Source organism: Myotis davidii, unplaced genomic scaffold, assembly GCF_000327345.1.
Source record: "Myotis davidii unplaced genomic scaffold, ASM32734v1 scaffold53, whole genome shotgun sequence".
NCBI classification, from domain to species: Eukaryota; Metazoa; Chordata; class Mammalia; order Chiroptera; family Vespertilionidae; genus Myotis; species Myotis davidii.
The window spans coordinates 3,606,739-3,620,179 of NW_006286140.1; the positions used below are offsets into that span (position 1 = coordinate 3,606,739).

A 13,441-nucleotide genomic window follows, 5' to 3' on the forward strand; every position below is an offset into this window, starting at 1 on the left:
TCTAGAATGGTCCTCACACACCTGCATCTGAGTTGTTATTTGCAGTGATTCATTTGAACATACAAATTCCTGGGCCTATGGCAGAACTACTGAATTGGGAATTTGGCCAGATGTCTGTATTTTGAACACACACCCCAGAGGTCTAAAGATTATTCATAGAAAAAGTAAAGTTTAAGACCCAAATCTAATAAATAACTACCACCTCACCATTGTTCACCTTCCTTAACTAAAATTCAACAAACCAACAAATCTATGTGGAGTGGATGGTCATCTAATTATTCATTCCATCCCTTATTCATTCAGTTCATTACTTCATCAGATCTTTCTCATTATTCTCCGATTACATTTTCACTGGTTAATCCATTACCCCCAGGTTCTCACCCTTCTATTGTTGACTGTACCAGAAATGATTAACTAAAGGGCATATTTTTTAAAGTCAGCAATCTAAATCAAACTTTTCTTTCTTATTACAAATAACAAGAAATGTGCTGGAACTCACCAAGAGAAAAAATATATAGATATATAGATATAGATATAGATATAGATATAGATATAGATATAGATATAGATAGATATAGATATATAGATATTCATAGCCTGTGGACACAGACAATAGTATAGTGAAGGCCTGGGAAGGGTAGATCTGAAAAATAAATAAAAAAAATTATAACCTCTGCAGAACAGCCAAGGTCTCACTAACAAACATTTTTTTTTCATGCACAAAATTGTGCTCACCGTACCTGACATTGTGCAAGTGTTTACTGCAATTTAATATCCACACAACCAAGAGAAGAAATTTAATAATTTTTCAGCTGGAATGAATTGACAGCCAGTGTTAGAAAACTGCAGACACTGCAGAATCAATAAAAGCTGCTGGCATCATAAAGTAGTACTTTTGCCCAGAAAACATCTTACAAAGGTCAGGTTTACAAACCACCAGGTAGCGATATCACTTTTACATCTTTCCAGGACTATTAAAATTCCATTAAACAACCTTCCAAAACTAACATGCAGCCTTTAAACTTCACCAAAATAATCCCAGAGACAGACCAGCCTCAGTTCAAACTCTGAAAGCAAACCCTTGGTTAACTTTTGTCCCCTTGTCATAAAAAAAATCATTTGTAGAATTCTGTTTTGTAAAAAAATATCAAAGCAGATACATATATATTTACTTATAACTGTAAACATAGCTCTAAGTGGATATACCCATTTAGTGAATTGAAAGATACCTGTTAACATCAGGAAATAATTTCCAAAAGTAATAATTTTTCTGTTGCAAACCTTGGAAAACCACCACCACTAAATATCTGATGTCATAAAATCAAGCCTGTGTTATAAGACCCAGTACTCAATTGTGCCTAAAGAGCAGCTGACATGAAGCAAGATCTCCTGCCCACTTTAGACATATAGCTTTTCCAGGCTGTGTTTTCATTAGAGGTTCCCAGTTGCACATGGAATTTCATCAGGCATAATCAATTCAGGATTAGCTACTCATTCCACATTTATTGAGCACCTACTAAACCCATCTACACACTGTCACAGATGCCTGATCCAGTGCCCTCTGGCTCAGTCCTCCAGTGACCTAAACCCAGATGGAAGGGAAGGGGAACATGTGCTGGGAGGGTAATCTCTCCGCCTCTGAGCAGAGCTGCATGGCAAGCCTCCCTCAGTACTTCAGTTTTCCTCCAAAGGGCATAAACTTCATTATCTGCTTATTTGATCTCAAACGCAGATGGATTTGCACTCAATCAAAACAGAATACAGGCACCTTGGGACCCTGACAGAGAGCAAAGACCTCTGATGCCCTACTCAGTCCATGCCTGGCTGAGAGAACGAGGTTCACAGTGGAAAACAGGCAGGCTATTTGCTCTCTAAATCAGTGATCTCCATGTTTTGAAAAATCACTTTCCTGAATCTGTAAAAAATTTTAAGAATAAGTATATTTTCTCAAACTCCGTTTACTTAAAAATGTATGGAATGACATAATTAATAAGCAATAAAAGCTTAATCACATGTAATAAAAATAATTAAATAAAACATCTGAACACATAGTTATGCTCTATACTAGTGTACTGATAGATTATGTATAATAAAGAATATATAAAAAAGAAAGAAAATATTAAAGGAAGAGAAATACATACAAAGACAAATTCTAGTATTTTTGTCCTGTACCCCGAAGTATTACCTCACTGAATGACCTAGAGTGTGTGAGCAAACGCCTTGGCTATTATCAGCCTCTGTAACAGGACTCCTTTCTGGTGCCCGATGGCTAAAGAAGTGAGGCCGGATCACTAGAGAGTCACAAATAGTTAGAATGTACTCCCAAGAAATCCTTTCAGAGTATTATGTTTTTCCAGGCACAGGTGCAAGTTTTAACAAGGAATGCCAAAATATACAACTCTAAGAAACACAGTACACGAATTTGAGTGCTAAAAGGATGCTGCTAAGACCTACTTACTACATCTCTCAGTATTCACTATATGAGTCCATGTGAAAATTTTCTTTCAAATCTAATGCTAAGCTGTTTTGTCTGTTTGTTTTTTCCTTACAGAGAATAAACTTTCAAAAAGTTCAGAGTCAAAACTGCCTATGTGACTATAGCCTAATTTTCTGTTTTTCCAGGTCTCATTATTTTATTATAATAACTAAATATATATTAAACTTATTTGCATATTTGCAAGTTGTTTTGTAGAACACAATAGAGGGAAAGAATAACAATCTCCAGTATACCCAGAAGCCCCAAATTTGCTGTACTCTAGATTACATGTACTCTAAACTATGAAAACTCAGAGAATTTTGAGCAAATGTCATTCTGTAAAACAGCCTTAGGACTTAATCCTTGTTCCCCACAGCAAAGACAAGCTGTTTACTCAATTATCAGCAAACATTACCCACTGGCCTATCTTATTAGAAGAAGTAATCAAAGGTTGATTATAGTAATGTACCCTTATTTTTACTTTTTTTTAATGTGTTTTTATTGATTTCAGAGAGGAAGGGAGAGGGAGAAACATCAGTTGGCTGCCTCCTGCACACCCACTATTGGGGATTGAGCCCAGAACCCAGGCATGTGCCCTGACGGGGAATCGAACCATGACCTCCTGGTTCATGGGTCAACATTCAACCACTGAACCACACCAGCTGGACCTTATCCCTACTTTTCTAAAGAATGTGCCTATTAGCAGAAATATGAACTGTTTCTAAATAAAGACTTAATAACTATTTGTTGAATGAATGGAAAAATAACAACTATATAATCCAATAGTTACTTCAGTTAAAGAGTCATTATTTGATTTCTTTCTTTCATAGACCTCCAGAAACATACCAACCTCAAGATTCAGAATGGCAAAAAGATTTCATCAGGAATATTCATTGTAACCACATGGCAGTGGCTAACAATAACTATGCATTGAGAGGGAATCTGAGGAAGAGCTCTGGTTGACTAGAAAAAGAAACTAGGAGCTAGGAAAGGTGGAGAGGCAACACAGTGTTGTCGGGTTGCTGACACTACCCTAGACAGATAGGGGGTGTTTTCAAAATCCAAAGGTGCTTGTTTACGTTAAAAGGCTCAATGATTTTTATCTAAAGACTTGCTTCCTGCTTCTGTGTACTTAATAATCATCAGTCCAATTTACTTACTCTCTCCTTCTAAACCAGGAGGAATTCCTTGAAGACAAGGACCATGTGATTTTCATTTTTTCATTCCCACACAGCACACTAAATACTCCTAAATGGCAGTTGACACTTTTGTGATACCTTGGGGATAACAAAATCATTAGCCTTTTAACTTAATCAAGTACCTTTGGATTTCAAACCCATCCATTAACTATCAGGTAGGTCAGCAACTGACAACACTATTGCCCCTCCAACCTCCCGAGCCTGGCTCATTCTTTACTAGTCAGCCAGGGCTTCCTCCTGACAATCCCTTCAATAAAGGTTGAAAGGACCAGTTCATTTTATAGCTTCAACCAAAAATCTGTCTGAACTAGTAGTTCTCAATTCTAGTTTTCCAACCTGGATATACATTAGAATCTCCTACTGAGTATTTTAGAAAATGAAGCCCCCCACCCTGACCACTCCATCCACAGAAATTGTTTGGTTTTGGTTTTATAAAATTGCCAAGTGACTACAATGAATAACCCAACTATTCTTTTCTAGATCAATATTAGTTCCTAAAGACTACATCCTTCTCTTATGGATTTATGATCTACATTAGCATATTAGAGACAACATAAAGAGTCTTATTTAAGTTAGCCTTCCTCAAAACTGACCATTGAACTTTTTCATCGATACTCCTATCCTATATAATAAAAACCTAGGTGGCATCACGCACGACATCATCACAAGATGGCCACCACAAGATGGCCGGCAGGAGAGGGCAGTTGGGGGCAATCAGGCCAGCAGGGGAGCAGTTAAGGGGCAATCAGGCCAGCAGGGGAGGGCAGTTGTGGGTGATCGGGCTGGCAGGGGAGCAGATGGGGCAATCAGGCTGGCAGGCAGAAGCGGTTAGTGAAATAAGCCAGTCATAGAAAGACCAGTATCACATGATCTCACTCATATGTGAAATCAAAATAGTTTCAGAGACATTGAAGCATGAAACAGACTGATGAATTTCAGAGGGAAGAGGGGATTACCCAAAGAACTTAATGTATACTAGAGGCCCGATGCATGGATTCATGCACTGGTGGGGTCCCTAGGCCTGGCCTGCTGGGATCAGGCCAAATCTGTGCACTGGGCCTCTGACATCCCCTGAGGGGTCCTGGATTGTGAGAAGGCTCAGGCCAGGCCAAAGGACCTCACCGGTGCACAGACGGGCCTCTAGTTATAAATAAATCTTTATTGGAACACAGCCACAACTATTCATTTATGGATTGTCTATGGCTATTTGCATGCTACAAGGGCAGAAATGAACAGTTGCAACAAAGACCTTATGCTCCACAAAGCCTAAAATATTTACTATCAGACCTTTAAGAAAATGTTAAGGAATACACCACAGAAATACTAATCTAAACTGGCCAATTCAGATGGAATCCTAAAGGTGCCAAGGAAAGGCCTCAGAGGGTAAAAAATAAAATAAAAGGGGGGGAGCTCATTAAGTAGGGCTCCACATCTATTCTAACCATGGCTGTACTGCTTTGACTTTTCAAATTTCATTTGAAGAGAGGTTTGAACACCAATGACTTAGAAACTAAGAGGTTGAATAAATAAAAGGCGGTAAATTTACTGTTTTGCCATGGAAAGCTTTAACCAACTTTGTCCAAAATCAAATTGATGAATCCCAGCTTATTTAAACTGAGTATCTGAGAAACAGCTATTTAGGCACCATGTTCCCTATCAAGTTATATACATTCATGCATTTATTTAGCTTGCCCATTAAAATTCTTTTATAATTTATATTTTAATATTACAATTTTGGTTTTGTAAGTCAAAACAGAAGAAAAGGCCATGAAGAGACTATATCGCGAATTTCTATATATTAGCAGCTAAAGGCATTTCTAATTCATTATTCAATGTCTCTTAGAAAAAGATGTGTAACAAGAATTCTTAGTGTTAATGACCTAGAAACATGTACATTTCTCATTACAAACTACATACTTCCTTTTACACATGCATTTCAAATTCTATAAATCATATTATTTCATTATTCCTCTGAAGAGGCAGAATTTATCAGTTGGTAAAATCATCTTCCCTCATTCCAAACACAATACAGCATTTCATACAGCTTTTATTTTCATGATGAACTATTAGATACAATCATTTAATGTAAGCTGCCTGAAATCCTTTTTTGGGAAGTTGACAATATACAAAAAAACATGTAAATTAACATTAGTAATCCTTTAGAAGAAATAAGATTTTTCAATTTTATTTGAACATAGCACAAATGAAAAAATAAAGGAATAAAAGATATTTAAATAACTGCTTTATAAATTAATAGTATGCAATTATGGGTCTCTTTTATTTTAGATCAAAATCAATGTATAGTAACCCTTGTTAATGGTGATCAGTCAAATTTGGCTTGATGCAAACCATACAACTCAACAATCTGAAGTTTGCACAACAGAAAATCAAATATTGCTCATATTTCTTCAGATTTAAAAGAGCAGGAAGCAATGTTTTCCAGTTGTATTCCTTAATTAATCTTATACACAATTGATGGTATCTTTGTAATCCTTGAAATAAAACAGAATTCATTTTTTTAAAATTTCAGCATTAATATTAAAATCACTGCACATCAAGAAATTTTCTCTCTACTTTGAATATTTCACATTAATTTCTTTACCTTCCTATATCCTGCTTACACCACTTATCCTGCAGGGCTTTTTCAGATTTGTGAGGGACAAAAAAGTAGTAACACACAAATGAGATCTAGAAAAGCACAGGAGAGCTATGAAAACAGCTCATCCATCATCTCTACATTTTGATTCCAGAGACAGCAATGAAAGGTGTTGTTTCCACACCACTCACCCAGCACACTTAAAAAGGTTTGTTCCATCACTTAGACCACTGAAACTGATTGATTAGCTGCTAGAGAAAAATCAATACAAATATGCTAGAAAACACTAGCTTGTAAATTCATTCTGGCCTCAACAAAGTCCTGGTCACTGCTTGACATGTTTTTCTAGATATCAAAAATGCAACCATGTCAAACCTCAGCCCCCAGACACTGCCATGCCCAGGAATTTTTAAAGCCTAAATCTCGGCAGAGGTGGGGAAGTAAGGGGGAAGGTTTCCCAGCAGTCGGTTAACACCGTGATATGATACCCAGAAGTCACCTGGTACATCTTATTACTCATATGCAGAACTGTCCACAAAAATGATAAACACATCAAGAAGGTAAAAACAGTCAAAGAAAAAGTCAAGGGGACTAGGTTCAGTGAGAGAAAAAGCAAAAAAGCCAGGAAATCAAACACACACACAAACACATATGTAAATGGTAAACAAAAAATTTTTATTTCAAAATATAAAGGATTGTGACTTCAATGCTATCCATTCAAAAGTTAATAAGTTGCCTTTCTCACTTTTCGGCACCTGATTGTATACTATTTTTAATGCTCTGGGAAACCAGTTTACATTGAGAATGATTTCACAAATCTATTCTCAACAATCTCTTGCCTTTGGGTTAGCTCTTAGTCTCTTCACATTCATTAGACTACTAAGAAATACATTTTATGAATATAAAATATTTCCTAAATATGCTATTCATAAAGAAATTGTGATCTCACTGCATCGTGGCAGGCAACCTGGGTTCTAATCCCCATTCCACAATTGGTTTAGAGCTTTTAAAAAACACTTTATATTTCTACACAGTCATTAAAAATTTTAAGTTACAGAAAGAAAGCAAATGTAATTTTCAGGATGGGAAATTTAATTTCCACTGACTTTAAACATAGTGCTAAAATTTAGTGGCAGCATACTTAACCTTTACATTTAGTATAATCTTTCAAAGAGTAATATTTATTCTTTTTTATTAGAAGAATAATTCTATAGGACAGATAATTTCATAATGACATAATGAAGAATTTATGGGGTTGTGGTTCAAAAACAATTCCTAACACCTGAGTTATGAAAGGAACTAAATATGCAAACACTATAAAACTAAGAAAATGGTTATTTCTTCTTTTTACCTTCACAATTATTCTTCACCATTTTAAAGCTCCAACATAGAAATTCAGTAAGACCATTAAAATCCCACTGTCCTTTGCAGAAAACAAAAGATAATAAACTAACTCAATGTCTTTAAAATGTGAGGTACAGACTGCTATTTACTATAGTAGAAAGGGGTTATAAGGCCATTCTTAGCATGAATTTATTTTTCTAAAATTAAGAAAATGAAAGGTAGTTGTCAAACTAAATAATTTCTATCTATAGAGACATTTGTCAGAAAATATATTTTTGAAAATCTGTCATTTTATTCTAGTCAATGTTTGCTGTGGATGTTCCAATATTCTCACTCAAAATGAAGACTTCTCTTTCTGAATTGATTCTAAATTCCTTCAGTTTATGTCTAAGGACACAGGCAATTACTTCGGATAAGTTATCTCAAACAACACTAAACAGCATAGTAATAAGAAGAACATGGCTTGGAGAGGTCATGTACCTTGTCAGATCATGTTCTAACTCTCTTAAGCAAAGAGCATCAAATACTTGATAACTTAAAATTTTCCTAAATACAATAGCTTATCTAGAAAGTTATGACCTCAATATTTTAGAAACAGTACCACATATCCAAGCAAATGAGCTCACCAGTCCAAAAACTAGCATTCGGTTTCAACTCTAATTTACAGATAACAAGACAACAGAAAAACCTTACATTGCAAACATTCTATGATTGCAAATAAAAAGGCACATACATATCTACTGATGATGATTATGAAAGTAATATTAAATAAATATTTTCTAACACTTTCTCTAAAAATAGCCACAAAGTCACTCCCAACTTCTGATATATATAGTCTTTGAACCTCTCACCTTAATTAGCCCAGATCACTTGGATGTGTCAAAGCTAACTGCCAATCAAAGTCTGACAGAACTAACACACTGTGTCTCTACTGCTCAGAGGGCATTTCTAAAGATAACCAGAGAGCTAAGTTTGTTGGATATGTTCAGAATAATTCTATAAGCATTTTATAAATACTATGTTCACCCCTTCCTTTTTTCCCCTCAAGGCAGATATAATACATAAATGTGTCCATACTAAGTCATGAGGCACTCATATCAAACCATTAGTATAGGTTATAGATGAGGATAGATCTGAGGGAGCCCAGAGAATACTTTCACTTCCTACATGGTGATTTAACTGTTTTATATTTTTCAAACAAATTTTCAAAGTAAAATGAGAAAATGTTTCAGTTATATGTAGTTGTACTTAGAAATGTATAATATTAAAAAAGTGCCTCAAAGAAACTAATTTGTATGCCTTCCAATTTGTAGTGTTTGATGGATATATAATATAGTTTTAATATCTCCATTAACCAACAGATACATTAAAAAAAACACCATGTAAGAATGCCAGAAAAGGCATAATTTTTCAAATATATTAGGTTTCTTTGCAAATTTTTGCCATTTTTGAAAAATCCTTAGGGTAGTTGTGTTACAAAAGACAATTGCCCAGACATTTTCTTAGATTAGGTATCTAGTCTCACCCTAAAACAGAACACTGGCAAGACTCAGTGAGTTGCCTTTCATTTCTTGTTGAATGGAAATAGAAGAGTGGGCTGAACTAAGAATATAAAAATAGAAAAAAATTATTGGGAGGTGTTAACAAACCAACCAAGGTTATATTTTTCTCTATTTTTAAGAGCATTCCAAATTCATGTTGATAAAAGCTTTACATAGACTAAATAAAGAAATGTGCTTGGAATTCATACTTGCTAGAATTCAGGGTGTGAAGTACTGAAAATAGCACTCAAAGTTACTTCCTCAAAGAAAAGTACATTGCCAATAACTATTAACCCACAAGATTATGAGACCATGCATTATCTCATGTTGGGTGTAAAAGCACACTGATGTTATATTACACATATCATAAACAAAGACAAAAGGGAAGTTTATAGTTTAAGCAGTTATGTGTCAAACAACACAACCCTGACTCATGTAAAAGATGTCTTATTTTGTACAGAGAGACACCTAGACAATCACATTTTTCAGCAAGTGATGAGTCAGAAGTAGCTGGCCACTCACACAGCAAATCGTTCTCTGTCGGGCTCTCTACCAGTACCACTCCTTACTGACCCAATAGTCCCATGAATAAGGAAGGCTATCTTTATTGGATGATAGTAAAATCTACCTTCTCCTTCCCAGACTCTGGGAAACCTTTATTAGTTCAATTTTCTAATGGTCCAGAAATGACCAAAGAAATGGGAAGAAATCTTAAGAAGTGTATTACTCAGTTCACAAAACTCTTAACACACATCAAAAGGTCATGGATTTCATTTTTATTTTTATTTTTTGTCTTTTCCATGGAATCTACAATAGGTGATAAAATTCAAATCATGGCACTTACCTTACAGTCATAAAAAAATGAAAGAGTGGCTAGTAATGTGAATATTATAACCTGATTGAATCTATCAGATAAGCTGGAATATTTGTAAACTCTTCAGAAAACTAAAAAAGCATGTATGGAAAGTAAAACAAATTAGAATTCTACTATAATATATTAAGAAGACTAAACTTGTACACAATTATAGACACTCTTACCTTGAAAAGACTGTTTGGCTCTGTCTACTAGTTCATCAATTGGATAACTGGCCAAGTTTCCTCTGGCGTGTTTAGTTTTGCAGTAGGTACAAGCATTGAGACACCTGTTCAAATGACAGCAATAAGTAAAGCTGGAATTTTAAAGACTGCACACTTAACACAAAAAAAACACACCAAAGTGCTATTTTAGTAACATTTGAAGTTTACAGAGGAGATATAAGAAGCAAATATCTACCATACTTCATATTTATGTTATTGCTACCAGGCATAGAAATTTCTAATTATGTTCCAACCATTCAAAAATAATTGTACAGCTCAGTGGTTGAGCATTGACCTATGAACAAGAGGTCACGGTTCAATTCCTGGGTTGTGGGCTCGACCTCCAGTGTGGGGTGTGCAGGAGGCAGCTGATTAATGATTCGCTCTCATCACTGATGTTTCTATTTATCTCTCCCTCTCCCTGTCTGAAATCAATAACAAAAAAAATTTTAAGAATAATTATATAAATCACATAATATTACCTTCAAATGAAATATCCATGTGGAACAAAGTTTACAATCAGTACTCAAAAGAAATTCAAGATCCAAACTGTTTGTAAACCACTGACATTTCTTTGGCTATTGTAACACTTTAAAATTTTAGTATCCCCTAAATATGCCATATTAATTGGAAATGAAAAAGCATATGCATTTATCTTTTAACTGACATAATAATAAAGTGAACATGGCATTTTCATAAAAAATACATTCTTGGAAATTTTCACGTATGTTTCACTATTTGAAATCAGAAAGAAATATTTAAACATATCCAATGTTTAGTTTTTCTCACTTTGAAATTTTAAAGCATTTTAAAATGATCTTTTAAAACTTTGTTATTCATTATAGCAATTTGTCATGTCTAAAGACTATTGAAAAATATTTCTATTTATTAATTTTTCCAAACTAATGTTGTAATTCTACTTTTATTTAATTTTTAATTAATTAAATTTATCATCCTAGAGCAACTGAATCACCGAAGAGATTTGTGTTGCTTTTTGTTAAATGTTGAGCCTTATTTTGTTTTTTTAAATCCTCATCAAAGGATATGTTTTTATTTAATTGAGAGAGAGAGGAAGAGAGAGAAAGAGACAGAGAAACATCAGTATGAGAGAAAAACTTCAATCAATTGTCTTCCATACTGCCCTGACCTGGGATCGAACCTAAAACCTTTTCGTATATGGGATGATGCTCCAACCAACTAAGTCACTTGATTCGGGCTTGAGCCTTATCTTTTTTACATAGGTCTATCTTCTATCCTATATAATAAAAGCCTAATATGCTAAGTGTCCAGTCGCCCATTCGGCCAATCAAAGCATAATATGCTAATGATATGCTAAGGCCACTCAACTGCTGACTATGACGTGCACTGACCAGGGGGCAGACGCTCTGATCAGTAGGTTAGCTTGCTCCTGGGGTCCAGCTGATCAGGACTGAGCAAAGATGGGCCGGACACGCCCTGGAGAACTCCCGCGGTCTCTCCCCAGCTAGCCAACCTCCCGCGTCCCTCCCTGGCCCCAATCGTGCACCGGTGGGGTACCTCAGCCTGGCCTGAGCCCTCTCACAATTCAGGACCCCTTGGGGTATGACAGAGAACTGGTTTCGGCCCAATCCCACAGGCCAGGCTGAGGGACCCTTCCAGTGCACAAATTCATGCACTGGGACTCTAGTATGTATATATTAAAGACTAATATGCACAGTGTCCCCTCGGGAGCTCAATAGGGAGAACGGGAGTTCGATCGCTCACTATGACCTGCACCGACAACCAGGGGGCAGCATGGAACATGGCAGGCGACCAGCAGTGGCAATGAAGCGCTGAGGGAGCAAGGGAAGGAGGAGGCCGGGAGGCTGGGGAAACTGCTCTGTGGCAGTGCCTGGGTGGTGAGGGAAGGAGGAGGTGGGGTGGTGGGGAACCTGATAAGCCCTGATCGCCACCAGGCCTAGGGACTCTACCCATGCACAAACTTCGTGTACTGGGCCTCTAGTTTTATTATAAGTGTTTCTTTTATCTTATAATAAGAACAATTATTTAAATGATATTTTTAAATTACAAGAGTAAAACCAACCTTTGAGTTTTTAAAATACTAACTCACGGGGACCCTTTTCCCCCTACCTACCTGGGAGTCCATTCTGTAGGACTCTTCCCTCTCCCCACATGTACTTATTCTTCAATAAATCTCCACCTTTGCTATACCAAAAATAAAAATAAAATAATAAAATAAAATAAAATACTAACTCAAAAGAATATATGTTGGAGAAACCAAGATGGTGGCATAGGTAAACACCTGAAATTGCTGCCTCACACAACCACTTCAAAACTACAACTAAAAGACAAAACGGACATCATCCAGAACTACAGGGAGGCTGGATGAGTGGAAATTCTACAACTAGAAGGAAAAAGAAAAGCACACTGAGACTCAGAGGAGCTGCGGAAGTAAAGGGCAGAAGTACGGAGGAGCACGTGGAAAGGGCTGGCAACTGAGGACGGGGTTGTCTTTTCCCATTTTTACAAACTCCTGACTGCTCTGAACTCCAGTTCTGGGCAAGTCTCTGGGGACCCAGACTCATACAGGGAGAAACTGGACTGTCTGGCATTGGGCGGAACTCGAGGGCGGCTTTCTTTCAGAGGTGCTTGCAGCGATTACTGAGAGACACTGAGACCCAGGGCCTCATAGGGCAGGACTGGGGATCAGCCATAGCTGTTTGCTCGGCCCTGTTGATTCCCTGAGACCCCACCCCACCCAAGCTGCGGCAGAGGCTTTTGCAGAATGCCCTGGCCCTTTAGAATCTGAAAATTACCTAACAAACTGCAGCTGGGCCAGACAGTCCCAGAACTTCCAAGAGAAGGCCCAAGGCCCCACAGCAGCTTGCCTTGCTTCACAGCTGGGCCTCCTCTGGGCACTTCCAAACCCAATACAAAGAGGAGGGATCTGCAGATCTCTCAGCAGCTCCTGCTGGGTGGCCCCGGGCAGTGGCTGATGCACCTCCTCAGGAGACCCCAGAGCCAGTGTATTCAGTGGTCAGTGTGAGACCATATCAAATTAGAATTCTACACATCCATAAGCAACACACTCAGTGACCACCAAAGCCCCACTGAAGCAAGTCCTGCTTCGTAGGAGTGTCTCCTGCACAGCAGCTCTCCCACTGTAGTCGCAGCTGGTCCTCACAGCCAATTGGCCTGGAGGGCAATTCCTCCCAGTGACGTCAACAGT

General features: G+C 37.1%; 1 protein-coding gene across 5 annotated transcripts in view; it reads right to left on the minus strand.

Annotated features, from left to right (window-relative positions):
* Window positions 1–13,441, minus strand: part of CDKAL1 (CDK5 regulatory subunit associated protein 1 like 1) — a 681,380-nt gene that overhangs the window by 345,847 nt on the left and 322,092 nt on the right. For all 5 annotated transcript variants that reach the window (XM_006757272.2, XM_006757271.2, XM_006757274.2 and 2 more), the window contains one exon: window positions 10,195–10,298. In XM_006757272.2, coding sequence (XP_006757335.1) covers window positions 10,195–10,298 — 104 coding nt within the window. The remainder of the gene's footprint in view (window positions 1–10,194; window positions 10,299–13,441) is intronic.